Raw genomic sequence first — 17415 nt, 5'->3', positions numbered from 1 at the left:
CTGAGGTGTTGGAGTTTATAAAGGGGTATTCTCACACGAAAATATCGGGACCATCGGTTTGGCTGGGGAGCGGGGGCCTAAGGTCAAAGGGCGCCCCAAAAAATAACTTTTTGAATTACTGTTTCGGAGTGATTTTACTTGACGTGATTCGAAAGATCTCACTTTTACGAGCATTTTGATACCAAGGTCAGCCAAATCGGACCACGACAACCTGTGATATGGCCTCTGGAAGATTGTGGGGGCAGCCGGGGGCACACAAATTTGGGGGGGGGGGCTAAAATCGGCCCCGATGGGCCCACAGGTCTAATAGTTGATATTTTGAGATTTTTCACCCAAGTGAATAAATGACCAACATATGGGGAGAAAATGAGGTATTAGTGTCGGGAGGGTGTGTACACTTGACATTGAATGCCCCTTCTGCACAACAAAGAACTTAAACCAAGAACCAAGTTCCAAGTTAGTATTTGTGAATTTACTCGATGGAAATGAATGTTATAAGAAAATTAAGTTATTTCCTAAAGTAGAACATGGAGAAATATTCGTTGGTTCGCTCTTTGAATATAATGAAAATACAAAAGGGAAGAAGTGCTTTAATCAATGTCTCAATCTTTCATAGTCTCAATTTTACATTTGCTTGTATGGGAGGGAAGGGGATAGGTGGGGAGAAAATGAGTCTCCTATTGTGAGCTTTTGGGGCTTGGGTCAGAAAGTTTTTCCCCTTCCCCCATTCATTTGAATGGGCGTCCCAGAAATCCCATTTATCATCTACTCTTATCTGTCTGATGACCATCTGAGTCAGCCTTCGGCTTGCAACGTTAAGGCTTCGGCTTGCAACGATGTTACAAGCTGGGGCCTTCCTCTTGTGCACAAGAGTGTTATATTTCATTGAATAAACGGCTTGTGTTGAACGAAAGTTTTTCTGTCTTGAGGTGGCTAAAATTAGCCCCCACACTACCTACATCATCAGGTCATGTACAATGTTGGGCGTTGCCCAATGCCGGTTATGACTATTCATTAGTTTACCACTCGGGTAAGGAAATGTACTGTGCTGATGCACTCAGTCGCTTGCTGCTTCCAGTAACAATCCCAGAACCTCCACAATCTGGCAATATTTTAATCTCTTTCTTCTTCACCATCTTTCTTCTATTTGAGCTGACCCACTCTCACTATTACCTTCACAATTTCTTCCTGCAACCTTCCATTCTCCAATCTTATCTAATTCTTCAAAAATCCATCCAACAAAAAAACAATTCCCCTTGTATCCTTCCTAACTGCACACCTCCTGAAACCACATGTCGTTCTCAACCCTCTGCCTGGTACTTTTCATTGATCCATCAGCTACACTCTGCGTTTTCCGTTCCAAATTCACCATACACCTCCATGATTTTACTTCAACCTTTCCTTTTCCGAAACTTACGCAATCCTTATTCAAAAAAACTAATAATATTAATAAATAAGTTCACTTTCACCGAAACACCTCCCGTAACCACGTGATCTGTTTCCACTCTCTGCGTTTACCGATCCAAATTCACCATTCAACTCACGACATTTTCTTCAACCTTTCCTTTACCAAATCTTACACAATCTCCATCAAAAAATAGTAGTAATAATAAAAATGATCTCTTATAATGGTTCATCTTCCTCTTTTACACGTGTGGTTCTCATTACTGTATCATAATTCACTACTCTTCTTCGATTTCAACAGACTGCTCTCAATTCGATCTTTCCTTCGTACCTTGTCTAAAAAATCCAACTGTAACAATATTTCTTCTCTCCATTCTCTTAATTTGCATTTATTGCATCCCGCAGGAAATGTCTAGTCGCATTTCGGAACTGAAAATTAAAGAACAAACCCAGTTTGCTTTGCATGTTCGCTTTCCTTCCATCATAATTTTTTCCCCAAATTCACCACTCTCAACCCTCCCTCTCAAAGCAACCATCACACTCTTCCCCCTCACCTTTCTCCCTCAACTCTCCCCACTCCCACCATTCACCCTTCTCAAAGTTGCCCCTTCCCCTCTCATCCACAAAGCTGCCTCCTTCCCCTGGCCTCTCTCCTCCATATCACCACTTTACCTCCTCAAATCCTCAACTTCCTTCTGCCCCCTCTCTTATTACTGAACACTGTACCTCAACCCAGCACTTCAGAGCCTTTTCTCCTCCTCATCCGGCTCCCTACCCAAGCTCTTCTGCAATCCCCTACACTCTTTCAACAACTCTCCTTACCTCCCCCCCCTCCTCCCTTGTCCTACCCTCCACCGCCCCACCTCTCCCTTGCACCGAAAGCCTCCTCCCTCCCTCTTCATTAACAGTGTGGACCTCAAATATCCTGGGCCTTCGCACAAACTTGCCTTTCTTTCCATACAGGTTGCTACTGACAAACCAGACATAATCTGCCTGACAGAAACTTTCCTCCCTCAAGACGTCTCTGACAACCTAGTATCTCTCCCCGGTTACTCCCTTCTCCAATATGACAGACTTGAGCCTCGTCCTGGTGGAGGAGTTGCTCTCTTCATCAAAGACTCTATTGCTCACTCTCCATGCACTGCCCTCACTTCCCCACACCCCCAGGAATACCTCTAGCTACTGATTTCCCTCCACTCCCATCTCATGTTTATATGTGTGCTGTACCATCCACCAAACAGTGATGACTCCATTTACACCTCATTGTCCGACAACATGGACCAACTTCTATCTTCTCATCCGAACTCTCTCTTCCTCATATGTGCTGACTTCAATTGTCATCATGCCAGTTGGCTGGGTATGGGTACCTTTCTCACCTGCCATGGCACTTCAGCAAAAGACTTCTGCGACTCATTGGGACTGACTCAATCAGTCAACTACCCGACCCGGATCTCAACCAACGGTACTCCATCTCTTCTGGATCTGATTTTGACAAATTTCCCTGAAAATATCTGATGTTCTTCCTTCGCTCCAATCGGTTCTTCTGACCACGTGCTTGTCAAAGTGGACATCTCCCTGGCTGTAATCAGAGAACCACCTCAGCGCCGTCGAGTCTGGCATTTTACTTAGGCTGACGGGCAGGGTTTCCAAACAGTCATCAAACTTTAAGACTGGTCTCCTATCACTACTTTCTCCAACATCAACTCATCCTGGGAATTCTTTCAAATAAACTTGCTCTCCCTCTCATGCACAGATTTAACCCCTCTCATCTTCAATTGTCCTTCCCTTCCTCCCGCTCATGATTCACTGAAGCTTGTGGAAAGGCAGTTTTCCTGAACTAACTTGCCTTTTGCTTCATGGAAAGCAAACCCAATCTCAGTTCCTTCCATAAAGCTTGCAGCAAGTGTGTGTCCACCCTCAGGAGAGCCAGAAAACAACATCTTTCTAATCTCAAGTATGAACTCTCAAATCTCTATCCCTCCTCCAAATGCTGGTGGCATTTAATCAAATCTGTTTATGGTGTATGTTCCCCCTCCATCCCCTCCTTACCTCAAATGGCTGCACTGCTGACACCGCACATGAAAAGGCTGAATGCCTAAACTCAATGGTTGCATCTAAATCTTGTGTCCAAAACCCATCGCTTTCTGTACCCACATCACCCAGTCGCACCCAACTGTCCCTGGGCTCTGTGTCCTTTTCTTCTGACAAAGTGGAGAATTTGCTGTTAACTCTCGACTCAGATTCTGCAACCAGTCCCTAAATGGAGTTCTCGCATCCCCTCTTCCTGTCCAGACTGGAGTTCCTGAAGGTAGCGTTCTGGGCCGTGTTCTTTTTCTGGTTTTCATGAATGATCTCTCTGACTCTCTGGAAAATCCTCTTTATCTCTTCGCTAATGACTACACCCTCTGTCGTCCCATCTGTCATCCCTCAGACAGGCGAGCCGCAGCTTCTTCGCTCTCTGCATATTTGGATAAAATCACAAACTGGTCCAACAAGAGGAACATGCCTTTCAATCCTGACAAATCTCACTCTCACTATGTCTCTCCGAAAGGACCATTTAGGACCCCCCCCCCCAATTTAGAACCCCCCTCCCACATCTACTTTCTCAACAATCCTCTTGAAGTCCTATTATTCAAGCTTCTCGGTCTAACTATCTGCCATGATCTTTCCTGGGGAAGCCACATTTCAAACCTGGCCTCCAAAGCCAGTCACCAACTGGGAATCCTCTGTCGTGCAAAGTCCTTCTTCGGCAAACCTGAGCTCCTGACCACATACAAAGCTTTTGTCTGCAGCCTGATGGAGTACTGCTCTCCCCTTTGGGCTGGTGCTCCTGCCTCCCACCTTTCTTGGCTTCACGCTGTGGAAACCAAGGCATTTAGGATCAGTGGTTTCTCCCGTGATGAGGCTGAGTCTTTGTGCTTCTCACTCTCTCACCACAGGCAGGTCAGTGGTCTTTCTGTCTTCTACAATCTCCTCTCCAGTCTCGCCCCCCCCACTCTGTCTGCGATATGTCCCCACCATATTTCCGAAGGGTGCTCAAGGACCGCCATCAACCCCCTTCTGGTAAAACTACCAAAATCAAGAATCACTGCTCACCTTCACTCTTTCATTCCTCTTTTTTCCAACCTTTGGAATAAACTCCCACACTCTCTTCCATTCCCTTCTTTCCTCTAGGCCTTCAAAACAGGTGCTCACCACCACCTCCTATCATTCCCCATCCAAATCCTCAATCTTTTCCACCTCCGTTAATCCATCCCAAACCCACCTCCTTCAAAATCCCTGCTATCCTTCCTGAAAGTCCCTGTTGTGTCCATCTTTTATACCCCGTGTTCCCCGCCCCCATCCCTCTCCCTTCCACAGATCTCCTAATGTCTCTGTTCCCCACCGTTTTGTCCTTTCCTCTCCTGCCCCTCTCGTCTCATGCCCCCCTTGCTGTGTGTTGTGTGTTAGCTCTCATACGAGCCTCGACAAGGTATACAAAAAAACAAAAACAAAAACATAGTATGTCAAACTCCATTGTATCAGGTAACGGATCGTCATTTACAAGTTCAGAGTTTCAGAACTTTTGTAAAATGTATGGCATTAAGCACTACACATCTGCCCCCTACAAACCTGCCTGTAAAGGTCAAGCCGAACGTGCTGTTCATATCATCAAGAATGGTCTAAGCCACGTCAAGGAAGGCTCCATTCAATCTCGTCGAGCTCATGTGTTGCTCCACTACCGCACCAGATCACATCAAACCACTGGTCGCTCACCTGCCAAGCTTCTGATGGGTCGTGATTTAATAACATGGTTCTCAATAGTGCATCCGGACGAACCTGAGTGTTTCCTCATGAAAACTTTTCACCCATCAAAGTACCTGAACTCCTTCCTGACCCTGTACCCCTTATTGAGAAGCCCACAGCAGTCACAAGCAATGGCAGCCCTCCACCTGCCCTTAGAAGATCAGCTCCTCATGTCTGTAAGCCTCCTGAGCATCTTGATATGTAAAAATAACAGAAAAATAAAAAGGGTGTGGGGGGAGATCAGATGAGATGTATCGGTGGTTTATGTTAATGCATGCATACAATTGTGGGAGAGAAAAATAATTATATTCATGTACTCTCAATTATAATTGTTGCTGGTGCTTTATAAATTTAATTTTTATGCTAGAGTTGAATTGGCTGTCAGTTATGCTTCCCTTTACCCAAGAGTCTTTTGACCTAAATGTTGATAAAATGAATGTCTTGCTATGGAACAAAGTGACCTGGGTGAAACACTGCAACTTTTGCCATGATTCTTTTACCTAGTGGACACGTATTGCAGTTGGAGTTCTTTTGCTTAATGCTTATCAGCCCCCTCCACTACCACAAAAGCATATAAATGCGAGGAAATGTAATCTTAGTTTAGTGCAAATCATTGTGGATGTATACCATCTCAGTGCTTTGGACTCCGTGGTACCATGTTAAGAATAAAGGTGATCTGATCAAATGTACTTTCCGTTGTGGACAGTGAATTAATTGTTTCTTACAAATTGAGTAGTAGGATTTACACCGAGTCGGTTAACAACAAAATTCCACAACACATGGGTGCACCAGGTGTGGTTAAGGAGTCATGTGACCTGACCATGTTCCGGTGCTGTGCTGTGTTGTGCCCGTGTCTGAATTAAACCTGTTGTTCCCATGTCAGAGTCTTCGTCCCTGTTTCTTGAATGCATTACAGTAATGGCTGCTATTAGGCCGCGCCCCCACGTACACTTCTTTGTTGCGGTTACCTGGGCTGCAAGCAAAAGTATTTGTGTTCTGTGGTCTACTGATGTCGTTATGCTACTTTTATGCTTCGCTTTGGAACACTCATTTGAAACCAGTGGGTTATTTTGAAGCATTCATGGCGGATTAGGATGGAGTCTTTTCACATTTGTGTCTTATCGGCCACACATCAGGGGCCGCCAGTGACTCCCAAGAGGCGCAATGAAGAACAGTGACTTCGTGGTTCGGGATCCTAGGGTCCTGCCTTCGAGACCTGTTGGCTGCTGAATTAACACCAGGTGGGGTTGACTCAGCTTGTCATATGACCTTCTGAGGTCGGTAAAACGAGTACCAGTGTATTGGTACAGGGGCACAGCATCAACGACACAGCCATGCTCCAAGAAATGATAGCTACCCGGCAGCCAAAACTGCCAAAGGAAAGAAGATAAATAGTATTTTTTTTTTATTGGAGACCATCCATCCATCCATTGGGACCACACTCTGTGCAGAGCGTTGGTGCTGCCTAAGCAGTCTCCTTGGCTATTGGGGACAATCCTGGATGGGTCGCCACTCCGACGCAGTATACCAGCAAGCTGGCACTCATTTTACCAACCTCGGAAGGATGACAGGCCGAGCCAACCCCACCTGGTATTAATTCAACAGCCGAGTGGGATTTAAACTCATGGCCCAAGGATCCGAAGCCCGCCACTCAAGCCATTAAGCCAACACCAGGCTTTCTTGGAGACCGCCATGTTGTTAAGAGGTGCCGAGCGTTCCGTTCCGTTGGAATGCTTACTTGAGCGCTTTGAATCAAGCAAGCTGCTTGGAAAACGACAGCAAGCCACTTGTTAATGTTAACCAAAGGGAATGGACATGATTCGAACACAATTTCATTTTGTACGTTTAAAGAAAGATGTAAAAACAAAAACCGTCATTAGGAAACGATCTGCCAACTACTGCACCACATGCGATGCTAAGGACGTTTAGTTGTGAGTTGTGTTTATTAATGACTTGCTGAGTCTTGCTGAGTTGTGTTTATTAATGACTCGGAATCGATGAACTCGTGTGACTTAGAAATGTCTGAGTGTTGAACTTCGAGCTGTGTCGTCATGAAAAAAACGACCAAATCACATTTGTAAACAGAAATGGTTTGATTGAGAAGCCACTCCACTGCTCATCTTCCCCCGGATGTCCTTTGTTGAAATCACAACTCGGTTGGATCATGGCGTGCTGTTTGAACGGATCCGCTGCAGTCTATTTTTCCTGCTCCGCGCGGAGGGAGCGTCACTGGTGTGGTGTGCATGACAGGGTTCGTGTGTGAAAAGTAAAGTAAATAAAATAAGTGAAAAAAATAGGGGATTGTACTGCATTTAATATAACTAGTACGTGGCCGCAAAAAAAAAAAAAAAAAAAAAATCATAAATAAATATTCAAACCGTGAGCAACAAACAACAACCACGCAGGCAGTTTCTTAGCTCTCGAGTGCCCGTACGTGCGTGGCCCGGAAGTTCGAATATTATTCGCAGTTACAATTATTCGCAATATTGGTTTAATACGAAATTATTCAATTAGCGCCAACGTATTTTACCTTTTCGCAATGTCGTGGCAAGGAAAAACAAAAAGAGAAGAGAGAGAAAAAAATTTACTTCCTGGTTCGGAGCATACCAGCACTCTGATGTTACCGAAATTTATACACCGTCTAATATGAAAACGATCATAACTTGGGGCATTGTGTTTATCTATAAATGCGCATAATAAATCGAGAAATTGTTAGAATACACGAAGTCATCATTATCCGGAAGTCCGTACGTTGTAACCCGTAATGGATCCGGAAGTCCGTACGTTGAAACCCGTAATGGCGAACGCGGCTGAGCTTCCCTTTCCCATCGGCCACGCCCACACAACAACGTGTCTACCATTGGTTTGGTAAATAAATGGCCATAACTTGGGAAGCACTTGTCCGATTAATATCAAACCTTGAAAAGGCACACCCTCGGGTCCCCAGCAATATACCTGGCAAGTTTCAATTAGATCGGGCCAGCGGTTGTCGAGAAACGGCGGTCACAGACACACACACACACACACACACACACACACACACACACACACACACACACACACACACAGCTGGAATTATAGATAGATAATTAATCATTTCAGTGAGATAAATTCGATAAATTGATATATTTATAAAATATATACATATATACATATATGCAATTAAAATAATTTAATATTGGATTAAACACATTATTAATAAGCATTAAAAAAATTTGTTGGTGGTTGCTAAGATACGCAAAGCAGCATGTTAAAATTTGATATTAATGACAGTTTGGTGAGATGGAGATGCTGTGTAATGGACATGTCTCCAATGTGAAGCGTTATCGCTTAATATGTTATCATTCTAGCACGAAGCACTATTTTGGGCCTCGGGGTGAGGGAGCACGAAGCACTTGCTCGGGCCTCGGGGTGACGGAGCACGAAGCACTCGCTCGGAGTGGTAGAGCACGAAGCACTCGCTCGGGGTTACGTAACACGAAGCACTCGTTTGAGGTGACGGAGCACGAAGCACTCGCTCGGGGTGATGTAGCACGAAGCACTCGCTCGGGGTGATGGAGCACGAAGCATTTTCTCGGGGTGATGGAGCACGAAGCATTTGCTCGGGGTGACGGAGCACGAAGCACTCGCTCGGAGTGGTGGAGCACGAAGCACTCGCTCGGGGTTACGTAACACGAAGCACTCGCTTGGGGTGACGGAGCACGAAGCACTCGTTCGGGGTGACGGAGCACGAAGCACTCACTCGGGGTGATGGAGCACGAAGCATTTGCTCGGGGTGACGGAGCACGAAGCATTTGCTCGGGGTGACCGTGCACGAAGCATTTGCTCGGGGTGACGGAGCACGAAGCAATCGCTCAGGGTGACGGAGCATGAAGCACTCGCTCGGGGTGACGGAGCACGAAGCAATCGCTCGTGCTGACGGAGCGCGAAGCATTCACTCAGGGTGATGGAGCACAAAACATTTGCTCAGGGCGACAGAGCATGAAGCACTCGCTCGGGGTGACGGAGCACGAAGCACTCGCTCGGGATGACGGAGCACGAAGCATTTGCTCGGTGTGACCATGCATGACGCATTTGCTCGGGGTAACAGAGCACGAAGCACTCACTCGGGGTGACGGAGCACGAAGCACTCGCTTGGGGTGACGGAGCAAGAAGCACTCTCTCAGGGTGACGGAGCACAAACCACTCGCTCGGGGTGACGGAGCACGAAGCATTTGCTCGGGGTGACGGAGCACAAAGCACTCGCTCAGGGTAACGGAGCAAGAAGCACCCTCTCAGGGTGACGGAGCACAAACCACTCGCTTGGGGTGACGGAGCACACAAAAGCATCTGCAGTGAGTGAACGATGCACTCGTTCAGGGTGACAGAGCACGAACCACTCGCTCAGGGTGACGGAGCACACAAAAGCAATGGCAGTGAGTGAACAATTCACTCAGACTGACGGACCGCATTGGGGCAATCGACTTAGGGCATTTGGCAAGTGGTTCAGCACTCGTGCAAGCACTCCAATTTCATGGTTGATGATGAACGTTTGGCCAGACTGTCGCTGCATATGGTCATGTCCAGGAGGTTCGCTCCTACCTGGATGGATGTCCAACCGATTTTCCCTTGTTGACGTATAACCAAAATTATTGGACATTATAGCACGCATAAGCGGGAAAGAACAGCTCCAAGGATGAAGCAGATTGATGCACAGCACAACAAGGGGCTTTATCTCAAGCCCACAACAGATACACAGACACAGGCAAATTCAATAAATAATGATTTAACAAACAGAAAATCAAAAAGTTATAATGGAAATATATCACGACGTGAGGTAACTTAAATCTAAATTCCAATTTGAGGCGCCTCCGCATTCAGACACAAAAACGGACGAGGGGAAAGATGAAGCAAAATAAAAATCCCTCCTTTATTCTGTCACTTCGCTTCGAGTCCAGAAGTGATCTTTTATGAGCTTTGGGGTCGAGCTGCGTTGTCCTACGCGGCGGGAAAGCATTCCCAAAATGGCGCCAAGCCATTCTCGTTGTGGGAAGCGTATGGGAGGTAATTCGTGCAGATGGTCCTTTCATCAAGAGACCCCACAAGCTGTCGTGAAAGTTTCTCCACAGGATTGGGGTGGTGGATATCGCTCCTCTGTAGAATGCCGGACTCACTCACCCAGAATGGCACAACACGAGGCTTCGAGGGACGTCTCACAAAATGCAGCCCAACAGTCGATGACTAGCATCTTGCTCCATCACACGGGCAAATTCACAGCACGACACGAGAATTGCGTTGCTGTGTTTTGCAGTGTCCAGACGTAGCCAGCCAGCGAGACCTCCCTCACTCGATCACGTCCTCCCACACTGTTTTCTCCTCATTCTCTCGCTCCACAACACCGATCCTGTCTCAATCCTCCCGTCTCCGCCGAACCTTCTGTCCCGCTCTCCTTCGTCTCCCGCTCCGACCCCAACTCCCTTCCTCTTGTCTTGAACCTTCTCATGCTTCAACCACGTTCCTCACAGCACGTCCATCTCTCTCGTGTTTCGCTCTGAACTTAACTTCTTCCTCATCCTCCTTGACGTCACGCCCATCCATCATCCACTCCCGGGGCGTGGTTTCACCCACAGTCACCTTTGGAGGCAGAGCTTTCTGCCTGCTTGGATGTGCAGCTCGGTTGTCGTCGTTTTAAGGATGTGAACCCTTTTTATCGCCGGTCTTGAAACACAAAAACATCGGAAAAGGTCACAGGGGCAATCACATACTGGGGAGATTGTCCTTAATCCCTACCTAATGAACACAGCACCACCCCCAGTGTGGTGACAAGTAACACTTAAGCTCACAGTTTCCCTTCTTAATTTACATGGAGATGTCTTCTACATGTATGGAGACCAAGCAACTCCATACAATCCTATCTTTCCAATAAAATTCCTCCATCTACCTCACAAATAACAATATCATATAGGATCCCTTTAACTTTAAAGCTGGTCTTCACCACATGTGCAGCAGCTAATGAAATAAAATGAATTTGTTCAAACAATGACTTTATCCAGAAAAGAGTTGCAACTTAATGCAGAACAACCCTGGAGACATTGGAAAGTTCAATTACCCATGAAATAAACGTTGCAGATTATCCGCTATCTTCCTTGCTCGTCTATGCATGCATCACGTGGAACATCAGTTCGGCATCCGCGCAAACGTTATAACTTTTTTTTTTAAATGTCCGCTTTTTTAAATCAGATTTGCTTTGATTCCCTGTAGAGCACCTCACAAATCCTCCGAAATATAGACACAGATCTGGCCAACGCTATCTATAGGCAGTCCCTCTGGGGGACAGGGCATGGGGTCCAGCAGTGAATACATTAAATTATATAGCTCAATGAAGCTGGTTAATTTTGGCACGTTCCTAAATGTTTTGTTCACTCAATATAATAGTCTGTGGGCTTATGTAAAAAAAGCAAAATTTTGGGTGGATTCTTGGCACCTGCGTTTAAAAACATCTATAAACTTCACTGATTCAGAAAAAAAGGGTGCCAGTTTTTCTATGAGCTTTTAGGGCCTCCGTTTTGAATTTCAAAATGGCTGCCGTTTTTACCCTATATGTATGATTTTTCGGTATTTAACGTTATTTTGAACATATAATTCAAAGTGTGTGCAAATAGAGTTTGGGTACCAAATGCATTGTAGTTGAGACAACAGTTCATCTGAACTCTGTTTGCATGGATATCAACAGGTTTGATGTTAATGTCAAAAAATATTGGTATGAATGTGACACTTATTACTGGTATCTTACGAATATTTTCTGCTTGCAATATGATGCATATCCACTGTGAACCAAATAACTTACTGCTTTATTTCAGAAGACCAAAAATGCACAGTGGACATCGCATCCTATAAAATACTTAGGCATTGAAATTTAAGGCAACTTGTTAATTTCACTTATGGTTATGATTCCAGATTAACCATGGCGTCCTGTGGAGAACCATCATGTAAGAAGCATGCAACTGAACCTTCCATTGACTTTCGAATCTGCTTGTTGTGTCAAGGAGACAAGTTCACTGACATTAAAGATGTTCAACAACTGTAGCATCTGCGACTACCAGAACTGGAATCATACCAATCATTGTTTGACTGTATAAGCAAGAGGGCTCAATATCAAAACCTTGAGTATGTTCATTTGCATCAACAACTGAGTGGCATATCTGGAAAAGAACTGAACAATCAACAAGCAGTGTGGCACAAATCATGTCATGGTAAAGCAGCACACAAGTAACACATTGAGAGAGACAAAGCTAGATATGACAAAGCAGTTTTATCTCAAGAATCAAGTGTATTGTCATACAGCAAAGTCGGTGGTCGCCCTCCCGCATCACAAACATCTAACACCCCAAAGCAAACAACTCCTGCATCTGCCAGCACACTAACAAGATCTCGTTACCCTCCATTCCAAAAGGAACACTGTTTCTTCTGTCAAAACGAGAAGATTTGTGGTGGTAAGACAGAACGCCTTATTACTTGTCGAAGTGTCGATATTGGAGTGTCAATCCAAAACATAGTTGATGTTAGCGGGAATGAACAATGGAAAGTAAACCTGGCAAACATCATAACTGATGGCGACTTTCTTTCAAGGGACATTAAATATCACAAAAATTGCCATACCATTAACTGGCGCAAGTACATAGAAGCCAAAGAAAGAGTGAGCAACAGAGAACATCAGGCAGAAAATACAGTGGAATTTATTTCTGCAGAGATCGAGTTCAGTGCTGAATTGCAGGAATCTATAGATCAAGGAAGCATCCTTACTTTGAGTGAAGTAGCAACAGGATACAACCAAATTATGCACAATCTTGACATTCCAAACCCACAGATTACACGTGCAGTGCTACTCACCAAAATAGAACAACAAATATCAAACTTCACAATTACTGAAGCAAAAGGAAGAAAATCTGCAGTCATTTATTCTAAGGAAACTGTTCGGTCAGCAATAGACACTGTTGTGGAGGAACGTGATGTTTTAGCTATCAGACGAGACATGAAGATCATCTTTCATTGCTCAAAACTTATCAGGCAATTTATCTTGCAAGCTCGCGAATCTAACCCATGGACCTTTAATGGCTCATTGACAAATTGTGAAGAACAGTGTGTACCTGCAGAGCTAGTTGCTATGATGAGGTGGACATTACAAGGAACTCAAGCTGCAACAACAGACACACGTGCCAAAGAGCTCAGCAACACCTATCGCACTCTTTCATCTTCCATAGTGCAAGCATGCAAAACATAGAGGCAAATGTCTCTGACACCAAAATCAAATACAGCTGATTTCCGGTGCAGGCTGTGATACGACAGGACATATCCAAGGGAAGGGAAAGAAGGGGTGCTTTACAACTTTCCTGAAGGCAAGCCGCACCATTCTGAGAGCACTAGATGACCTTGGCGAAGGGGATGAGCCATCTGAAGAAGTTCTTCGTGGTTGTGAAGAATTTCTTTGCTCTCTTTTCTCTCCAGTTGGAGTTCACTTTGGGCAAGCAAAGATGCTGAGATGTTTTCTGTTCAAGCAACTCACAGATGAACAAGGAGTTGACAAACTGCCACCGACTCAGGAATCATGGATTGAACATATACGCCGTGCCCATGTCCAGTGTAATATCTGGCGCCAGGATATGGTATTGAACCCAACTTTTCTGGACCCTTTGACCTTGGGGTGGCGAAACCAAGACAAAAAGCTACTGATTGTTCTTTCTCAGGTTGCACCAGCTCCAGTCTCAGTGCTGCAGCTCGTCAGGTGTAACTGTGAGAAATCAAAGTGTTCAAGAAGGTGCTCATGCAGAGGAAACAGTGTGGTCTGTACCGAACTTTGCAAATGTGGTGGGGAAGGCGACAGCTGTACGAACATAACGCCACCAAGGATTGGTGAAGATCTAGAAGATGATTGAAGCAATTACAATTATAAATGTTTAATCAGTAACACTGACACTCCTGATGCATACATGTAGCATTTTCACACCTTTGAAAAAAAACATCCATCTTCTCATTGTATAACCGCTCAAATAAATTTATATTGAATTACATGCTCTATATTATTTCTGTTAAATGTTTTGGGGGATTGGCAAAGAGTGTTCCAATCATAAATATGTCGTTATTATTGGAATCCTCCTGTGCCAAAAAATATGATTAGACACCAAAAACATCTTCTTATGTCTATTGGTTCAAAAGTAATGGCATTTTACATAGAAAACCCCCGAAATCAGGTGGCCATCTTGAATTTTTTCCAATATTTAGAGTATTTATAGTGCTCTTAGTTTGCTTCTAATGAATCTTTGTCCCCTTTATATGAGTTTAGATAAAATAAAATAAATATTGTATGACATTTGAATGAATAGTTATGGTTAATTTGCAATATTATTTTTAAAAGAATATTTTCAGTGGTGGCCATTTTGAAATTCAAAATGGAGGTCTGAAATGTTAATGGCAAAACTGGCACCTTTTTTTTCTAAACCAGTGAAGTTTCTCGATGTGTTTAGACATGGGTGCCACGAATCTACCCCAAAAAATGACAAATCCAGAAAATGTTACATAAGCCCATGGACTATAATTCTCCAAATAGTAGAAAAAGAGAAGTTTAATGCTTTGGAAATTTCACATTTTCTTGTGTATCCAGAGAGAAGGAGGGAACATAGCCTCACTTGCTCAAAGTAAACATGTATATCGGCTTAGTTATTTCTTTAAATTATCAGATTTCACAACAGATTGACACTTATTTAGTCCGGACGATATCCGATCCTCAAAACCGAAATAATATTTCAATGATATACTTTAATTAGTCCGTGAGAGTAGATCATGGAAAATCTTATCATATAAAGCATGAAATCACTCCAAGCTCCCAATTTGAAAACTATAATACTTACAAAAGTGATGTATACAGTGATTCATAGCGATGATGAACAGGCATTCGATTAATATGAGTGAGGAAAGTGAAAAAAAAAACTTTGTCGTTAAGAAATCGTTTTCGGCCTGTTCCAAGTCAAGGCACGGTTGAGCAGGCCAAAAAACATGGTGGCTTCAGACCCCAGCGAGGTTACCCAGGAAACGCTTTAAGACCCTTGAGAGCAAGATGGCTGAGGATCGCCTGATGAAGGATATAATTAAATAAAGCCATTAATTATCTTCAAAAGGGGTGTTTTAATTAACCCAAACACCCAATTTTCATTCATGCACTTCCTTGGAGTTTTCTTAGTATGTATGTAAAGTTTCAGGCTGCTGGGTTTTATGGTTTTGGAGTTATGGAGAAGGCACACTGACACACACACACACACACACACACACACACACACACACACACACACACACACACACACACACACACACACACACACACACACACACACACACACATATATTAGTATGTATAAAGATAGATAACTCGCAGAGCACCCATCCTTTCGGCGATCTTGTTTCAAGCATGCAACATTTTCTTCTGATGCATACCTTTATTTGGTCGGTGTATAGGCAACTGACAGTCTGTGTTGGCAAAAAAAAATAACCCGGGTTATGTGCATGAAGTAAAAACATACCTACTGCTTATAAATGCAAAACGCCTCACCGAACTGGAAAATGTGGGGACACAGGAATACTGGACTGTAAATGGCGGAGAATTGTAATACACTCCCCCACCTGGAGGCGGTGCTACACGATACACATTTACATAGAAAATTTGCATCCTCCCCCCCCCCCAACCCCCAAGACCACCGATAATGATAAAACATACACCCCTATTCATTAATTGCATGGGTTCATGCTGATCCTATGTAGCCAGTATGGATGTAATCTGCGCAGAATTGGAGGAAGAGTAGTGTGACAAACAAAGAAGCACACAAACACCGGCCAGTGAACTATAGTAACGATAAACCATCGCGGCCTTTCCCAAGTCAAGGCATTGTTGAGCAGGCAGAACAAAATGGCGAAATAAGACCCCAGCGATGGAGAGCAAGGTGATCAAGGATGAGCATTTATAAAGGATATAATTAAATAAGGCTGTTAATTATCTTCATTATTATTATAGATTATAGATACAGTATATCTCACCTTAACTTGAGTCACTATGAATTGTGATGTTAGTGAAGGTTTGGAATTTTGGGAAGTGGACGTAGTTGTTAAATTAATGCATGTCCACCTTCCCCATGCCTGGTGTTGGCTTAATGGTTAGGGTGGCGGGCTTTGGATACGAAGATCCTGAGTTCAAATCCAACTCAGCTGTTGAATTAATACCAGGTGGGGTTAACTCGACCTGTCATCCTTCTGAGGTCGACAAAATGAGTGCCAGCATGCTGGTATACTGTGTCGGAGTGGTTACCCGTCCAGGATTGTGCCCAATAGCCAAGGAGATTGCTATCTCTCTCTCTCTCTCGCTGCTGGTTGCATCATTGGTTGGGACGCAGCTATGCTGCTGATACAGTGTCCCCCTTACCAGTGCACTGGTACTCATTTTGCCGACCTCGGAAGGATGACAGGCTGAGTCAACCTCCTGGTGTATTAATTCAGCGGCCCAACGTGGCTTGAACTCAGGAACCTAGGATCCCAAGCTGCCACCCTAACCATTAAGTCAACACCAGGCTGAAAGGAGACTGCTGAGGCAGCACCAACGCTCTGCACAGAGTATGGTCCCAATCTCCTCCTCCTCCACCTTCCCCCTGAGCCCTGCCCTTTGATGGATGTCGTGCTCGTGCTGTGGGTGGGTTGACTCTCGTGCAGGGTGAGTGTGCTCGTCGTTTGGGTTTTTGGGTGAGTGGGTTAATTATCGTGCAAGGTGAGTGTGCCTAACAGCTCATGTGGTTGAGTTGGGATTGACAGGTGTGGACGGATATGAGTGTGACACAGACACAAGCATGGTGGCCAATTGGCCTCCTCTCATGTCTTTCTGCTCGTACTTCCTTGCGGTAATGTGACATGTGGTACAGTTGACAGCAGAGGGCGATGAAGGTTCCTCACAGAAGCGATCATGTTGCCGTAGGATCATATGTACCAGGTTCAAGTGTTAAAACTCCCAGAACCGGCCTCACTTTGGACGAGCGCAGATCTCGTGGGACAGACCACTCAACCTGGAGCTCTGAGGTTCGGCTGCGCTAGCAGCAGCTGTTGCACTGGGAAGGTGATCGTAAGAAACTAACGTCACGACACCGGGTATCGTCGCATCATCGCTACACAGCAGGTACGACATCATTATACACCTGTGAGAAGCTACCGTGTTCA

The 17415-nt window shown here is 44.7% G+C and overlaps 1 protein-coding gene across 1 annotated transcript in view; it reads left to right on the top strand.

Annotated features, from left to right (window-relative positions):
• The first annotated feature begins 17176 nt into the window (after positions 1 to 17176).
• Positions 17177 to 17415, top strand: part of LOC147033964 (gamma-glutamyl hydrolase-like) — a 50283-nt gene continuing 50044 nt past the window's right edge. Inside the window, 2 exon segments of the mRNA XM_085873862.1 lie at positions 17177 to 17302; positions 17305 to 17374. Of these exon segments, the coding sequence (XP_085729988.1) occupies positions 17183 to 17302; positions 17305 to 17374 (190 nt within the window). The 5' untranslated portion in view covers positions 17177 to 17182.

The sequence above is a fragment of the Eptatretus burgeri genome, chromosome 1 (assembly GCF_056783735.1).
Source record: "Eptatretus burgeri isolate ZD-2024b chromosome 1, Ebu_testis_v1, whole genome shotgun sequence".
Lineage (NCBI taxonomy): Eukaryota > Metazoa > Chordata > Myxini > Myxiniformes > Myxinidae > Eptatretus > Eptatretus burgeri.
Note: the sequence above shows the minus strand (reverse complement) of the source record. Positions and strands in the feature narration are given on the sequence as shown.